We start from the raw sequence: 19047 nt of genomic DNA on the forward strand, positions 1-19047 counted from the left end.
TATTTATCATTAAAGATTTTGTATATTTCTGAATAAATAAAGAATTCTATATAAGGAATTTTTTCTCAGTGACATGAGGGTGGTGTTTTCTTTTTGGGTCGTGTACTATAATTGGTTACTATATATGTTAACTGACATAGGAAGTTGAAAATTAGAAAATATGTCGCTAATTACTTCTGGAAGTGAAATGAGAATGCTTTCTATTTAGAAAAAGCTTACGTTTATAAGTTAATTTACTATTTTGAATATTAGTTTTATATGTAAAAGATGTGATACAAAAAATATGTGATTAACAAATGCATAGCATTAATATTACTTCTTAGATAAGAACTTAGTCTCTTTGTCCTCATGGTAAAGCATGAGGTAAAGAAGCAATACTCTTTACTGTATAATGTAATTTCTCTTTACTAACATATAAATGTTAATACAGAGAGAACTGAGTTTTCCATTTGCTTTTCTGAATTAATGGAATGAATATGAGAAAATTATTAAAACTTTTACCTTAAATTGTTACATTTTTCACTGGTATTTTTGTGTTAAAGTAAGTATTCAAGGAAATGGTAAATTGTAGATACATGAGAATATCTAATTAAAAGTTCTGAGTTTTTCCGTATTTAAGGAACCTTGCAAAACATCTTAACGTCATATTGCTTTGTCTACTTGCACATACTCCTCTCTCATTTATACCCCCAATAATGTTGGTATGCTTTGTTAATATAATGTCAACTTAGAACTTTGATCTAGTCCTGGCTTTCAATTACTTACTTATTTGAAAAATCTAATACTATTTTAACAAAAATACTTGACTGCCATGAAAAGATGGAACCTTAAATGTCCAATGAATTTGAAATTAATTTGAGAGAGGATAGATGTGGGGCATATAGAAGAACACGCCACTTTTCCTAGTAGGATATTATGACCTAATCTCAGTTTTGAGTCTCTGTAAGTCAGTAGTCTCCAAAATGAGGTACACAAATCTGTTGGTGTATGCTAAGAATATTAGAAATCTTATTATATATGTCTTGGTAATAGTACATGGTTTTGAAAGTTTGAAAGCCATTGATATTTAGGCAATTTATTGTTTTATGTACCAATAAAAGCAGCAGCTGGGACCAAGGGGTGAAGCATTTATAACTCACAAAATAAACTTGGAATGCGAACATATTCTTTTCTTTTAATAAATGTGGCTGAACCTTAATGGAGAATGTTGAGATATTAACAAGCTTATAGTAATTCAAGGGCATTTATCCAAATTGGGTTGCATCTCTTTCTTTTGTTTTAATATTTTTGCTAAGCTTGTATACCATGGATGAAGATTTCATAGCCTAGTGTTTTCTCTCAGATTTTTTTGCCAGTTGAAAATACAGATAATATCAACACCAAAACCATGTCCTTCCCTTTCAATTAATTGCAGTTTCTGGCCATTTCACGTTGGGTAGCTTTTTCCTCTGTATCCATCCACTTTACAACCATTTTCTCTGATTGCTGTATGCTCTGAGCAATCAGAGCAAAAATGGCAAAAGAGATGCCATTTTTTTCCCTTGTACTTTCATGTATCCAGTACATTGTGGTGTGCATCCTATAAGAGACCAGGAAATATTATTGACAACAGTAATTTAATAGTTTATGAATGTTCATGTTTTTATCTCAGATATTCAAAATTAAAGCAGTCCAATTGGCTGAGAAACTCCTTCCTGCCTTTAACACACCTACGGGGATTCCTTGGGCAATGGTGAATCTGAAAAGGTAAATTCTATTTTTATGTGGCTATTCCTGTTCTAAATAAATTAGATTAACTGATTTTTTGACCCTTTAAAAAGGTATTAGAGATTTCTAATGATCAGCCCCCACCATACTTTTTAAGACTTAAACTGTTTTTCTCTTCATATGTACAGAAGCATATTTCTTTAAAACATTGTCTGATTTTTAAAATATGTCCTTTACTTTGAAACAGTTCACTTGCCATAACCGTATTCCAGTTTCTACTGCTTGTTTCTCTAAGTCTAGATTTCTGTCTCTTACAAAATAGTTGTTTCTTTATGATTTGCTTATTCATTTGCATTTAGTGCTGTAATGGATTCAAAGTGCTTTCCCTCTCTTGTTTTATGTACACGACATGTTGATCTTTTTCTAAGTCAAAATGGAACACAGTATACCTTAAAATCAGGGCTTCCTATTGCTGAATGTCTTACTGATGATAAGGGAAGACATAATTCCTGACATTGACTATAGGGTCCTTTTTATGGTATTTACACTGTTGAAGTTCAAAGTGAGGCATGATTCTGTGACAGCTTTATTTGGGAAAACTAATCTATTTTAGTCATTTCCTTCTAATGGAGAACTTTATAAAGTTTTAATTTTCACTGAGAAATCAGTATTTAATACTGAGCATGACATCTAACTTTACTGTTCTTTGATGTCATGCAATATACATAATGTAAACTCCCTGTTTGTGAGGAAAAAGCTAACTAGAGTTCCAGACCAACCTCCACAAAAGGATGTGGTCACATACCGGTTCTCTGTCCTTAGTTTCATGATAGATTTTCTGATGTTTCCTTCAGTAACATTGTCAGAGTCATATTATATAACTTTCTTAGATAATAAGAATTTTAACTTAATTAGCTTACAATTTAAGTCTGAGATGAAGAAAGACTGCAGGATATTATTATTATTATTATTATTTGTCTATATAGAAAATAACTGAAAAATCCAGCATTGCAGAACTTCAAACTTAGATTGAGATGAAAATAGAAGGGTTTTCAAGGACCATGTCTTGAACATAAGTTTAATTTTCATGTTGTTTCTTTGTATATATTCATACCCATACATATGTTACTTGGGTTTATCGATCACAGATGTAATTATTTACCTATTTTTTAAAGGTTTTTGTTTCTGTTTTTGATTGAGATCTACATATGTCTCATAAACAGACTTTCTTCCAATCTTGCTGTCTGAAAGCCAACTCATGTTAATAATCTAACATTATTTATCTCCTACGATATGATATATAGAATACAGAAGCACAAACATAGATACTGGTGGAGCTTTTAAAATTTTTTATGGTTTGTTTGGATACTTGCTTTTCTACATCTTATTTTTCTCACTCAACAAAATCTCATGGAAATACTCTTCCAGGTCATTCCACAGAACTTTAAATCAATCTTTGTGATGACTACATAGTGGAATATAGGATATATTATAATACATAGGTTATACCATAATTTGTGTAATCATTCCATATCAGTGGTATTTGTTTATTTCCATTATTTTGCTACCATAAACATTGTTACAATAGCATCCTGTTATATGTGTCCTTGTTTAGTGGGGAATTTTCTCTGAAAATGATTCTTAGGAATATGATTGCTGTATCAAAGGGCATATGTCTCTTTTATCTTTGTGGGATAGATTCCCAAGTGTGGAATTGCTGGATCAAAGCATATATGTATTTTTAAATTTAGTAGTTACTCCCCAGATGTTTTCCAAAAGGCTGTAGATTATCATATTTCCATCAACAATGTGTGAGAGTACCAAAATGTCTACAAGTATATGTTCTGTTTAATTTTCAAGAGACTGATGGCTATAAAGTGTTACTATTGTTATTTTCATTTGTATTTTCTGCTTAGTGAATTTGAGCATCTTTTCATAAATTTGTTGAACATCTAGATTTGTTTTTTGTGAATTGTCTGTTCCTAGTGTTGATTGGATTGTTTGTCTTTTTGTAGTTAGTTAATAGAAGAGCCTTGTAGATTATAGAATTATTTCTTTTTTCCCTGTTCTACTACTTGTTTGTTATCTTTATTTATAATAATTTTTCATTCCTAAGTTTTAGATGTTTATATATTCAAATATATCTTTTATAACTTTGGGGTTTTCAATCTTGGTTAAAAAGATTGTCTTCACCTATATTTTATAGTCTTCTGGATTTCCATAAAATGTTTTTACAATACTGCTTTTTTTTTTTAAAAAATCATCAAATATGATGTTGGCTGTAGATTTTTTAATCAATTGCCTTTATCAGATTGAGGAAGTATTTTTCTCTAGGTAAACTGTTAAAATAACTTATAATAAAATTTTTCAAAAACTCATTAGATACTATTCTTACCTAGGCTCTTTGTGAGGTGTTTTCACAATCTTAAATGTCATTTAATTTCCTAACAGCCATGTGAACTAGGTATCATGAACTCTCACATTATGGATAAGGAAAATGAGTCTCACAGAAAGCAAATATCTTTTTTTTTTATTGTGGTAAAAGTCACATAATAGAAAACATAACTGTGTTAGCCATATTTAACTGTATAGTTCAGTGGCACTAAGTACATTCACATTGTTGTGCAACTCTCTATCATCCATCTCCCAAATTTTTCACCTTCCTAAACTGAAACTCTGTCCCTCTTAAACACTAACTCCCCATTCCCCCTCCCCAATCCCCAGCCCCGGCCCCTGACATCTACCAGTGTACTTTCTGACTCTATGAATTTGACTATTCTAGGTACCTCATATAAGTGGAATCAAACAGTATTTGTCTGCACCTAATGTATATTGGAATGCATTTTTAAGGTTAACTTAATATATGTCCTGCAAGCATGGTACCTTCTTTTTTATTCTTCCCCTGTGCTATACAGTAGGTACTCACCAGCCATCTACTTCATACATAGTAGTGTACGTACGTCAGTCCCAATCTCCCAGTCCATCCCACCCTCCCCCACTTGGTGTCCATACATTTGTTCTCTACATCTGTGTCTCTGTTTCTGCTTTGCAAATAGGTTCATTTTTCTCAGTTCCACATATGTGCGTTAATATACGATATTTGTTTTTCTCTTTCTGACTTACTTCACTCTGTATGACAGTGTCTAGGTCTGTCCATGTCTCTGCCAATGGCACAATTTCGTTCCTTTTTAAGGCTGAGTAATATTTCATTGTATATATGTACCACATCTTCTTTATCCATTCCTCTGTTGATGGACATTTAGGTTGCTCCCCTGTCCTGGCTATTGTAAATAGTGCTGCAGTGAACACTGGGGTGCATGTATCTTTTGGACTTATGGTTTTCTGTAGGTATAAGCCCAAGAGTGGGACTCCTGCGTCAGAGAAGGCAAATATCTTGCTCAAGGTCCTACAGTTAATTAATGGCAGGACTAGGAGCCTATGTGCTACATCAGTAGTTAAGATTATTATCCTTATCTTCTACATCTATTTCAGCTCCTCTGCCAAATCATATATTACTCTATTCTGCTTACACTTTAGTGGTAATTATAAGATGTGGTTCTTGTGTCTAAAAAATCTCATAATTATTTCAAACTTGTCCTTTGACTTACCTAATTTAATATTTATCCAGGTGATACAGAGTTTAAAAAGTCAGCTAGTGCTAAAAGATCTAAAACCAATAACATCAATCCTTCTATGAGAGAAAGATTTATATTTTTTACTTCCTCCTAAAAGTAGAAAAGACCTTAGAGAATGGTTTAGAGTTCTAGTAGGAATAACCTGTGAACTCTGCTACTTAAATAATTAATCTAGACTTCCAGTTCCAGCCATGGAATAGCTTATATCAGGTTAACTCTCCCACTGAAAACAATCATAAAAGGTCAGCAAGATGGTTTGAAGGGATTAGAGAGCAACTAACTAAGGGAGGACCCAAGGGGCTGTGATCCTAAGAGAAGGTCATCTCCGTAGAAACACTGGCTTTACCCCCGAGGGCATATTCTAAATTATGGTGCAGGGCAATTGAAGCCAAGCCTAACGTAGCGGTCATTTAGGGCAAAGAAGACTATGGTCAGGTCTTGGAGCTGCCAGAATGGCTGAGATACGAGGGACAAGTGTCTCAAGACAGGAAGGAATTGCAGAGGAAAAGCCCCAAAATTTATGTACAAATTTTCCTCAGATTGTTGGCTGATTCTATACCTGCCCATGCACAGGGACTCAAAAAAACTAGATAACAGCATGTGGAAGTTAATTTAACAGCTACATGGTACTGGCGAGACATAGGTTAGTGTTTAAGCCTGCCAAGGTGGAGGGCCCTGTGAGGCTGTCTGTAAAATAAAAAGTGAAAAACCTTGTTTAGAATTTAGTATTTTGAGATGTTTAAATGCACTATGAATGAAACTTTCATTTGGGACTTTGGGACAGAAGTTTTTACATGGAAATGGGATTTTGTGTTTATACTTGACTTTGCCATAATCCATTCGCCATGCTGATGCCTAGGTAATCTTTCTAAATGGTATGCTTTATTCTTTAAATATTATGTTACATTCCTTAAAATTCTCCATGATGTTCCATCATACTTAAAATAAAAAAACTTTAAATTTCACCATAGCCTACAGAATTTCTGCACAGTCTGGATTTTACCTAGCTTTCTAACCTCATACTGTATCACTCACTTCCCCTTCCTGAGCTCCAGCCACACTAGCCAACTTTTTCCTCAGGGCCATTGCGTTTGCTATTTCCTCTGCTGGGAATTCTCTTCTTCTGTATCTGTTCACTAGCTTCTTCTCATCATTCAGGTCTCAGTTTAAATTGTGTCATTTTAGAAACTCTTTGAACGTTATACACAGTCTTCGAACTCATTTTCCATCACTAGTACTCAGTATTCTATCACTCTATTTAATTTTCTTCATAACAATTATCACTATTAAAATGGTCTTACTTATTATGGGAACAGGAATGTTATATGTCTGGTTCACTACTATATGTCCCAGATAATAGTAGGCACTTAATATTTGTGAAATGAATGACTGTCCTACATAGTTACTGTATCCATATTTCTTCCTTGGTTCTCATGTCTGGCTTCAAAAAAATATGTTTCTGGCATTTGCCTATCATAATTTCAAAAACAATATAAAAATAGCACCAAAAAATTAACGAACTTTCAGCAAGGTAGTGATATACCCTGATATCTATTTTAATGTTTTCTCAACACATAAATAAAACATATCAAAATGAATTGCCAGTATACAAGTAGATATAAAGGGGAAAGTTTAACAAGTACATGGTACTGGGGAGACAGAGGTTAGTGTTTAAAGCTGCCAAGGTGAAGGACCCTTGATAAACACTCCAGGCTTTCAGCTGAGATCCCAGAGGGCCCCTTCCTAGAGGGAGAGGTAAAACTGAAATAGACTACCCTTAACAAAGCCTAAAACCAAGGTAATCTGCCTATACTCAACCTATGTTTGAGAGGAAACTTAACCTTCTGAGAAAGAAGATAACATCCAGAAGTCTACAATTATTCATTCATATAGTTTGGCTTCCAAAAAAATTTATAAGGCAGGCTAAAAAAAAAAGAAAAAAAAAGTAAGAAGATATCCTAGACGTATATCTGCACAAATGAAATGTACACAAGATTATTCACTATAAAAGTTTTCATAATAGCAAAATATTAGAAATTTGCCAAAGGACCACTATAGAGGATTGGTTAAATAAGTTATGTCTATTCATATAGCATAGTAGTTTTCATACAGGCACTATGAGCATTTGAGACAGGACAGTTCTTTATCAGGATACTGTCATGTTACATCTTTGGCCCCAGCACAATAACGGTAAGTTGCACCTTCAAGGTTTGAAACAACTCAAGATGCTCTCACACATTTTCATATGTCTCTGGGGTGAGACATTTCAAGTGAAAATCATTAATGTCATGGAATTGTGTGCACCTATTAAAAAAATAAAATGAGAAAGTTGTTTATGAACTGATATGGAACGCCTACTGAGGTACATCTTAATAGCAAAATCTGACATACAGAGCAGTAAGTATACTTTGCTATGTTTTGTTTAAGAAAGGAGGAAAATAAGAATATATATTTGGATTGCTTATATATGCATAGAAATTTCTGTACTTATACATAAGCTAATGAATGATTATATTTGGGGCCTGTAAGGGGAAGAGAGATGAGAATGGGGTGAAATATATTTAATGTATACTTTTCTACATTGTTTTGATTTTTAGAACATGTGGATATTCTATTAACAATAATTTAAAAATAATAAAATTTTAGATATAAGTAATCTATTGTTTGAGATAATAATTTCTAAGAGATATATTTAAAATTTATGTATTCATTAAAAAAATGTTTCATTTTTTTTCCCAATCCTGTCTACTTTTACCTTTTCTTTCATTCAGTGGAGTAGGGCGAAACTGGGGCTGGGCATCTGCAGGTAGCAGCATTCTTGCTGAATTTGGTACACTGCATATGGAGTTTGTCCACCTCAGCTACTTGACAGGAAATCCGATTTACTACAAAAAGGTTAGTTTTCTTGCCTACTTTTCTTTGTTATAAAAGAATCCTTTAGGATTCTACCCCAAAGATTTGATTAATGCTTAGGAAATGTTTGCCTTTTTAAAAATTATGTAAAGAAATGTCCCTTCTTTTTAGAACATATTTAAAATATTTACTGTTATTTGAGAAGATATAACCACTAGTAAGTTTTTTTTTAAATTCCATTACTATCTCTGTTTAGCATTGTGCTGAAGTTCCTAGTCAGCATGGCAAGATGAGACAAACAAAATGAACAAAAAGGTAAAGAATTGAAAAGGAAGAAAGAAAACAGTAACTGTTCACAGATTAGATGATTACCTAAAGTATTAAGACAATCTACATATAAATTATTAGAAATAAGAGCTTAATTTATATTTTGAATAAAAGGTCAATATAACTATTAAAAATCAGTAGAATTTCTCTGTACCAGGTACAGCAGGCAAGAAAGTATCATTTATAAAAACATATCTTATGTGGTAGGATAAAAGTATAAGTTTCCCGCAAATAAATCTAACAAAATATAAAGTTCAAAACTATTAAGGGACATTAAAGATGACCTAAATAAATCGAGAGATGTATTATGTTCATGTATAGGAAAACAATATCATAAAAATGTCAGTCATCTCCAGATTGATCTATAGCATCAATTCAACGCCAATTAATTCCCCAATGCCTTTTCTTTTTTTAATGGAACTTGACTATACACTTCTAGCATTTAAATAGAAGAGAAACATTCAAAATATTCCTGAAGAAAAACATGTTGGGTGGGTTTGTATTACCCAGTTATCAACACTAACAGTATAGTGTTGGTGCATAGAGACAATTAAGACTGATGAACAGAATAAATAGCCCTTAAACAGACCCACATATTTGTGGAAATGTTGTAACAATGGTAGCATTGTAGATTATAAGAATTCTAGGAGCATTAAAGGTTTAAATTTATTTATTTATTTATTTATTTTTATTATTTTTTTTTTGCGGTACGAGGGCCTCTCACTGTTGTGGCCTCTCCCGTTGCGGAGCACAGGCTCCGGACGCACAGGCTCAGCGGCCATGGCTCACGGGCCCAGCCGCTCCACGGCATGTGGGATCCTCCCAGACCGGGGCACAAACCCATGTCCCCTGCATCAGCAGGCGGACTCTCAACCACTGCGCCACCAGGGAAGCCCCAAAGGTTTAAATTTAAAAGACAAAATCTAATAAAGTTGAAAATACATATACTCTATAACCCAGCAATTCCACTCTTTGGTATGTACATCTATATCATATACATAAAAACATTGTTTATATTAGCAATTTATTTGATAAGATTTAATACAGCAGTGAAAATAAATTAATTATGGTCACAATCATCAGTCAAAAGAGTACAATACAACTTTCATAAAGTTTAAAGAAGCAGAGCTGAACAAAATATCGTTTAGGGATTCAAAAGTGATTTTAATAGAATCAGGATGATGATGAACATAAAATTCAGAGCTGTGATGATATCTAGGATAAGGGCAGTGGTATGTGAATGGGTAGCAGTAAACAGAACAGCAAAGGTTATGTAGTGTTGTATTTCTTAAATTGAGGTGTGAGTAGAATCTATATATATTCCTTTCTGTGTATGAAATATTTCATCAACTGGGAAGAATTTTCAGTTAAAGATAGCAAAATGGAGCCAGATCACTGAATTTTCCCTTTCCTGATTAAATGAACAATAGCAGTGAAAATAATAAAGACTGGCAAAAATTCATCAATAACAGTGTAAGAAGGAAAGGCTGTAGCCTCATGTCATAAACATGTGATGGCAAAAAAAAAAAAAAAAAAAAGCAAAAGATTTCTGCTATGATACTTAAGTCTGTTTCCCACCCTATCTTGAATCCTTACTGGGCAGAGAAAGAAAGTCAACAAATTCCTGGTATTCCCTGTTAATCTTACAGGGGAGACCAGTCCATAGGGTGTCCAGTATATAATTCCCACAGCATGAGAGGGGTTCTCACTTTCCATCCTTCATGAGCACAGAGGCTTCAGGAAATGAGCTAGTACACTAGTACTCCAAATCTCAAAGTGTATCCAGAAGGGGAGAATATCCCCGCACACACACAGTAGGAAGGAATTTGAGGACAATTCAGCTATACTCTATCAAACCAAAGTTCAGGTCAGAGCTGACCCAGTTAAATGTGAGCAAGATGAAAAAGAAAGCATGGCAATTATACAGACATACTGCAGGAAGCAAAATCAGGGCAGTAAATAGCATGTAAAAGACTGATAAATAACCCAGTTTGAAATTTTAAAGGTCTCTGTGAGCAATTCATACTATAATAGAGATTGAATTCAGTAAAATTGGAACTCAAAACGAAAATAAAAGAGTAAAATACAAGAAAATTGTAGAGCTAAAGAAACAAATTGAGACCTTGCATAATATATTTCTGTAAAATAAATAAATGAAAAATAACAAATAACTTGTACATAGTTGAAAACTGAATTACTGACATGGAATAAAAGCAAGAGATAATCGTAGTGAAAACAGGGAAAAACATAAAGAGATTAAAAGGATGATAAATTTGTAAAACAGATAATCTAACCTATGGTATTTCTTTTTTTTTTTTTTTTAATTTTTTGCTGCGTTGGGTCTTCGTTACTGTGTGTAGGCTTTCTCTAGTTGTGGCGAGCTGGGGCTACTCTTCGTTGCAGTGCATGGGCTTCTCATTGTGGTGGCATCTCTTGTTGTGGAGCAGGGCTCTAGGTGCGTGGACTTCAGTAGTTGTGGTGCGTGGGCTCAGTAGTTGTAGCACACCGGCTCTAGAGTGCAGGCTTAGTAGTTGTGGCGCATGGGCTTAGTTGCTCTGTGGCATGTGGGATCTTCCTGGGCCAGGGCTCGAACCCATGTCCCGTGCATTGGCAGGCGGATTCTTAACCACTGCACCACAAGGGAAGTCCTATATGGTATTTCTTAAGTGGAGGACCTAACCCATAGAACTCACCTAAAAGCAACAAAAAGGAGAAACAGAACTATGAACTCCATTTTTAACAAAATTAGGAGATACTTGATACTTCATGTAACAAAATAGGAAGAAAGGTTGGCATAAGCAATCAAGGTCAGAGAGAGGTTTGGGTAACTGAGGAGAGGATAGTGGTGGCTACAGATTTCAAAAATAAAAAGCTAATAGAGCAGTTCTCTAGATTAAGTGGTACCTCTTGAGGTACAAAACCAAATCCTCATTAGCGGCAATGAGAACAGGATCACAGACCAATGGTGGATGCTTCTTTGGACCCCACTAAATATGATGTGTTGAGAAGCTAGAAAAACAGGATTCAGTTAGGAATCTCACTGACACGCTGTATTTGTGCCCATACACTTTGGTGAGGGAAGAGAATGAATGACAGATTCTCTATTATGCGTAGTGCTGCATTGCTAGTTTCAGTTGCCTGAGGAGAAGCAAAGGCTTAAAAAAGCACATTCACATTTGGACTCTGCTTATCCTTTTATGTCAAAAATCATGTGAATTGCTGGTTCAAGAAAAATAGTAATGAGTAAGTCATCAAAAAAGAACATGTATAGAATTTATACAAAAATATTACCAGAAGAAAAAAAGAAAGAAAAAATGTGAAAAATAAATGATGGCCAAAAAATGCTTATCAGAATTTTCTTGAAGAACTGGACCAAACATCACCATGAGAGAGAAGATAATGAAACTCTCTTCCCTGTGAAACAAGAATATAAGATGTGATATCATTAATAAAGTGTAAGAAAAAATTAAGTTATTGTCAAAATGAAGGGCAAAATGGAAGCAATACAAAGAAAGCATTCAAAATACAGTAAGAGACTTAGAAGACAAAATTGAGACAGGCTAGTAAACATATGGAAATGAAAAGATAGATAAAAAGATTTAGAAAGGAAATAATAGATGTAGAAGAGAAGCAGAGAGGATTCAATGTATGCATAATTTTCAGGAGACAAACAAACAATAATTTTTTCATCTTTTATAACAACATCATCCTGAACTGACTAAACCTGGTTCATGGAATTATTCAGATTGAGATTGTTGTACATAGAGTTGGTCTCAAACATGAAAGAACACAGGTAATAAGCATCCCTGAGCCCATTCCTAAAACTGCATGATGACAGAATCCAGCTGAGTGAAAGATGATTGGGAACTTTGTGTTAAGTCCAGAAAATAGTGAAGTATATATAAGGTCCTGTGAAAAAGAAAATGTTTCCCCAAGTCATTTATACCAATTAGGTTATCCTTCAGATGAGAAGATAACATTCTCAAATAAGAATAGAAGAAATGGAATACCTTTGTGCTTTTTTTTTTAAGCACTTAAAAAATCCATCATCCAATCTAGAGATGAATCAAAACAAAGTCCCTGGGAAAGTCTCTAGCTTTTTAATATGTTTCATGATTTTTCCCCCCTTAACTTCAGGATATCTTTTAGGAATTGGAAGTTTAGGAATTTTAGAAATATAGGGATATCTATTATGGGATCAATATTTAAAGTTCAGCAATTTAGTTTTACTTTATTTACCTTTTCATCTATTAACTTCAGAGTGGTTTCATACTTTTTTATTACAAATGTCCTATTATGATTATATTTCTATGAAATTATTTGTTTTTATGTTTAGTTATGCATACATTGAATATGTCTGGAATGATGTTTATCACCGATGTTTCTGATGGCTATTTCTGGATAGTACAATTTTGGAATTTAAATTGGTTTCTGTCTGTGCTCTTTTCTTTGTATTTTTATTTCTTGAGTTTTAAATAATGCTCATATTTCATCTTATAAAAATAATGAGTCATTAGAAGCCTTTCCTTACCGTCACTCACACACACACACACACACACACACACACACACACACACACACACACACAGATTGGGGGGTGGGATGGCAGTGTAGGCTCTGAGTGAGGAGAAAAACAAAGCCCAGATTAATATAAAACCTTAATGATTTTTTTTTCATTAATTGCATTCTTAATTTTATTTTGCTTATTAGGTCATGCACATTCGGAAACTACTTCAGAAAATGGATCGTCCAAATGGTCTTTATCCAAATTATTTGAATCCACGAACAGGTCGCTGGGGTCAGTGTAAGTATTTCTATTACAACTGATGCTTTGTTGAAAGATTGAAACTTGTGCTTGATGTGTTGATAAATATACTACATGTAATGTTAGAAACCTCAGTTAGTATATAACCCTGTGATCTGCTAGTGCTGTTACCTTTGGCAAGTTTCTAATCTCTTGTAGCTTCAGGTTTTCTACTTGTAAAATGGAAACATGAATTTCCTCTCTCACAGGAGTATTTTATTTCATGTATGTGTAAGTACTTTGCTAAAATATAGTGTGGCATTTGCGAAGAGTTGTACTTTTAAGCCCTTATTTGTAAACTATATCTTCATGTAAATAAGAGCGTTGCTTGATGTAAATATGTAGTAACGGAATATGAAGAACAGTTGAGCATGTTAAATGACTAGAAAATGGGGTGATTGCTCTTGGACAGGTCATGTCTGGTCATTCATTTTAAAAGAAGGTATCAGTGTCTGTTATTTACCAGGCTCTTGAATGAGACTGGAGATAGGGAAAGAATATATAGGACTTGGTCTGAATTCAGGCAGCTCTCAGGCTAGCAGGCAGGGTAGGCAGACACACTTAGAAGTAGTTGAAATATAATGTGATAGATGTATTGATAGTAGAGGAATGTACCAATTATTAGGTGAGACTGTGGTAGAAGTGATTTCCTGTCTCAGGAGACAGTGTTTTGTTTGGGGAGGGGGTGATTTTCTTATTAGAGTTTTAGAATTGATCTTTGAAGGAATTGATTTTTTAAAAACAATAAATAATAAATGTTTTCTGTTAGTTCATGGAAAAAAAAACACAAATGGACAATATACAGGTGTTCATATTTAACCCTAAAAGTGGTGCTAATGAGGATGATACATGGAGACAACGTAGTGTAACAGTACACTCTTTCTGTACAGACTGGTGCTACTTTACTAGAATGTACAAAAGACTGCCATCTGTAGTACCATATTTGTAGCATCTCCATAGACTGGTCATCAGAGACCTTTGTCCCTCTGTCTTCTCACTTCACCAAGTCCCTAATCAAATCAATGAAGCTTTTAAACAGAAGACACTGTTCTTTATCTATTAAATCTATAAAGGAAATGGACACATCCCTGTATCCAGTGCTTCAAAAAGTATTAGGGCTTCCCTGGTGGCGCAGTGGTTGAGAATCTGCCTGCTAATGCAGGGGACACGGGTTCAAGCCCTGGTCTGGGAGGATCCCACACGTTGCGGAGCAACTAGGCCCATGAGCCACAACTACTGAGCCTGCGTGTCTGGAGCCTGTGCTCCGCAACAAGAGAGGCCGCGATAGTGAGAGGCCCGCACACCGCGATGAAGAGTGGCCCCCACTTGCCACAACTAGAGAAAGCCTTCACACAGAAACGAAGACCCAACACAGCAAAAATAAATTAATAAACTCCTACCCCCAACATCTTCTAAAAAAAAAAAGTATTAAAATTTGTATGACTTTTGAACTAGTGACCCATTTCTAAGCATTTATTCCAAAGAAATTTTCAGATATATATATATATATATATATATATATAGAGAGAGAGAGAGAGAGAGAGAGAGAGAGAAATATAGATACACACACACACAGCACATATATATGTATATAGAGGTAATTTACAATTTTGGAGTTATTTATAATAGGGATAATTTGGAAACATTCTAAAGCACTCCATAGAAAGTCCAATGGAACTTTCTATGATGATGAAAATGTTCTATTTCTGTCCTATCTAATATAGTAGTGGTTATTAGCATGTGGTTATTGAGCACTGGAAATGTTAGTATGTTGTGGAACTGCATTTTAAATCTTATTTACTTTTAATTAATTTAAATTTAATTAGATATTTGTGACTAGAGCCTACCACATTGGACAGTGCAGTTTATAAACATCCTATGAAAGAGATTTGGTTAAATTATAATCCCTCCAGATCTGATATACAACATAGTTGTTATAGAATACTTGACATAGATAAATATGAAATATCTAGAAAGATATTGAGAAAAAGAGAGAAAACAAATACCACAAGGATAGAAACCAAAGTGTTACCTGTGGTTTTTTACAGACTGTTTATTTTTGTTTTCTTCTTTTGTTTACCTCTATTAATCTAAATTTGATAATGGACATGTATTACTTTTGAAGTAAGATTAAAAACATTTTTATATAAGAAGATGCTATTTTCCACACCAAAATCTTAGAGTACTGGAAAAATTAAATCACTGTTTGAGAATTGCCAGCCTTTGAAATGACCAGCAGTGTCTCACTGATGGCATCTTAATTATTAAAGTTATAACTCTTTCTCTTCATCATATGGTGTTGTGAAAACTAGATAGCCACATGAAAAAGAATGAAGTTGGGCCCTTACCTTTATCGGATACAAAACTTAACTCACAATGCACTCAAGACCCTAAATTTAAGGACCAAAACTATAAAACTCTTAGAAGAGGGACAAATCTTCATGACCTTGGATTTGGGAGTGACTTCTTCAGAAGCATAGGCAACAATAGAAAAAATAGATCAATTGGATTTCATTAAAATTAGAAACTTGTGCATCAAAGGATATTGTCATGAGATTGAAAGGCAGCCCACAGAACGAGAGTTTATTTGCAAATAAATGAGAGTTAATATTTTCAAATCATATATCTGATAAGGGCTTAATATCCAGAATATATAAAGACCTCTAAAACTCAACAGCAAAAAAGACAAACACTCAATTAAAAAATGGGTAAAGGACTTGAATAGATATTTCTCCAAAGAAAATATTCAAATGGAAAATAAACACATGAAAAAAATGCTCAACATCGTTAGTTATTAGGGGAATGCAATTAAAAGCATAATGAGATGTCACTTCACACCTACCAGGATGACTGTAATCAAAAGGACAGATAATGAGTGTTGGTGAGGATGTGTGGAGAAATTGGAACCCTCTCACACCACTAGTGGGAATGTAAAATGGTGTAGCCACTGTGAAAAACAGTTTGATGATTTCACAATAAGTTGAACATAGAATTCCGTATGATCCAGCAGTTCAACTCCTAGGTATCTACCCAAAAGATTTGAAAGCAAGGACTCAAACAGATACTTGTATGCCAGTGTTCACAACAACATTATTTGCAATACCCAAACGTAGAAGCAACCAAAGTGTCCAAGAGATGGATAAACAAAATGTGGTATATACATTCAATGGAATATTATTTAGCTATAAAAAGGAATAAAGTTCTGATACATGCTACAACATCGATGAACCTTGAAAATATTATGCTAAAATGAAAAACGCCAGTTGCAAAAGGGCAAATATTGTATAATTCCAGTTACATCAGATATCTAGAGTAGTCAAACTTACAGAGACAGAAAGTGGATTGGAGGTTACCAGGGGCTTGGGTGGGAGGAGAATGGAGAGTTATTGCTTAATAGGTACAGAGTTTCTATTTGGGGTGATGAAAAAGTTTTGGAAATAATGACAATGTTTGTACCACATTATGAATGTAATTAATGCCACTGAATAGTACACTTAAAAAATGGTAAAAATAGTAATGTTCACGTTATATGTATATATTTTACCACAATAAAAAATTGCAGTAAAAAACAATTCTTTCATTCATACTTGTTTTTTCCCACAAAACAAATCCAGATGACTTCTTTAGAGTATGTTCACTCTCAGCATTTATTAATTTTGAGACGGTTATAAAAAGAGCTATTCACTGGTTGTTTTGACAAGAGGTCTTTAAAATTCTAGGGGAGCTATCCTGATATCCCTTTAGCAGCTGCAGTCCTTTTAAATTGTCCAATTTGTTCCTTTTAGTATTTTTGTATATTTTGTATCAGTTTCTGAAAAGTGTATCAAATTCCATTATTATCTTTGAGCAGTATAAATCTGTCATAACTATAAATAGTCTGCAAAACAAACAGTGAATTGAACTGAAATTTAACAATTCAGCTTTGGCTAACTGTATTATAATTAGAGTAATGATAATTCTCTGACATGCACACAGCAATCACACAGAATAGTTATGGTAATTACCTTCAGGAAAAGTACTTGGCAACAGATATAAAAGAATATAGTAAGCAACCTAGATTTAAAGACACATCATTAATATCTTTTTTTTTTACTTTATTTTGTCACTAGTTTTCTAAGTACAATACTTAGTCTATGCTGTTTAATGACTTAAGTGAAGAAAATATAGAAAATTTATCATTACTGATTCACTAAATTTTATACTACTGATTTAAAAACTGTGAAAGAAAAGCAAGAATGGGTATAATATTTGGAGTTAGAAGACTAATCCAGGCTTTCCTGCTTAATAATTTAGATAAGTTATTTAACCTCATGCCTTTGTTTCTTCATCTGTTCTGATTGTACTTATTTTAATAAGACAGTTGTGTGGGTCATATTTTTGAGATAATAAATATATTTGAAAATGCTTCATAAACTAGAACACATGATACAAGTATTTTTATTCTAGAATTTCTTGTAAGAACACTTCAAGAATTAACTTCTTAGAAACCTGCCATTAACTTCATGACATGCTAAGACAGATAATACGAACCATTGGTATTTAGTAATACTTTATAATGTGTTATCAATTTCTGAATTTCAAAAGGACCTTGGAGTGACATGGTTCATCAGATTTGACATCTAGGCAGGCATGGTTCAGTGGTTCAAGTAAGAAAGTCAGACTGCGGGGTGATAAATTCCGTAGTTAACCAAGGATTGCAGGTGTCTGCTGTGTATTTATTTATTAAGCATATAAACTTCCACTGGAACAAGAGTCTAGAAGAGCTGGAGAGAGCCTGTCAGGCAGGACTGAGACTACATCCTATAACCTAAGTAACCTGTAACTAAATCTGTAATGCCTAGCAATAATTAACATACCTAAAAGTCATTTCCCCTAAACCGTGATGCCAAAGACTTTTGCCTTTTCCATCTTTTTCTCGTTATTTCACCTACTTTAATTTTATGTTTTCTTCTTTATGTTTTCTTTTCCTGCTCATTTATTAATCCTTAGATCTACAACATATCCAGAAATAATGTTCAAGACCAAAGTGCAAAATTTTAAAAATGCCCTAAATGTTATTTTAATGACATTTACAAGTGTCATGCTCCTAAGTACCATTTGTGTCCTTTGATCACTTCATACATTCTCTCTGAGTAAACTCCATTATGGCTCAAATACATTTTTATAAACCCCAATTTTATAACTCCCAAAGTTATACCCCCAACTTATCTCTCTCTGGATTTCCACATGTTTGTTATATCCATTTAGCTATCCAGCTAGTCCCTCAAATTCAGCATGCCCAAGATTCACACTCCTTCCATTTTAAGCCATTTCCCCCTCTAGTATTCCCAGTTTCAGTGAAGAGCACCACTGTTCACTCATTGGCCCCAGCAAGAAATCTAGACATCATCCATGATTTCTCTTCCTCCATTCTTTCAGTAAACACCTGATATCAAACCAAAAGAGTGTGGTAGAGTCAAGAAAAATTAGATTATTTTAAGATGTTAATAATAAGAGGTAGTTTCAGTTGAAGGGTAGAAGTTGATAAACCAAGCGGGGGATTCCTGGAAAGGAAGCAGAAGTGGTTAGTGTCCAGAGCTAGATGGAGTGCATAGAGTAGAGAAGGAACATTTCTTCCTCTTTAACAGGCAAAGGGAATAGATAAATTGATAGATGGGGGTATAGAAAGTTGAAAGATACATTTTTGGGGTGAATGATCTGTGTTTTTTATGTGAATTTGAA

The 19047-nt window shown here is 33.9% G+C and overlaps 1 protein-coding gene across 1 annotated transcript in view; it reads left to right on the forward strand.

Moving 5' to 3' along the window:
* The window catches only part of MAN1A2 (mannosidase alpha class 1A member 2), a gene marked incomplete at its 3' end in the record, with an annotated part of 137438 nt that overhangs the window by 78167 nt on the left and 40224 nt on the right, over positions 1-19047 (forward strand). The window contains exons 6-8 of the mRNA XM_079726582.1: positions 1652-1746; positions 8114-8237; positions 13233-13326. Coding sequence (XP_079582708.1) covers positions 1652-1746; positions 8114-8237; positions 13233-13326 — 313 coding nt within the window. The remainder of the gene's footprint in view (positions 1-1651; positions 1747-8113; positions 8238-13232; positions 13327-19047) is intronic.

Source organism: Hyperoodon ampullatus (assembly GCF_949752795.1).
Source record: "Hyperoodon ampullatus genome assembly, chromosome: 2".
In the NCBI taxonomy this organism is placed as follows: Eukaryota; Metazoa; Chordata; class Mammalia; order Artiodactyla; family Ziphiidae; genus Hyperoodon; species Hyperoodon ampullatus.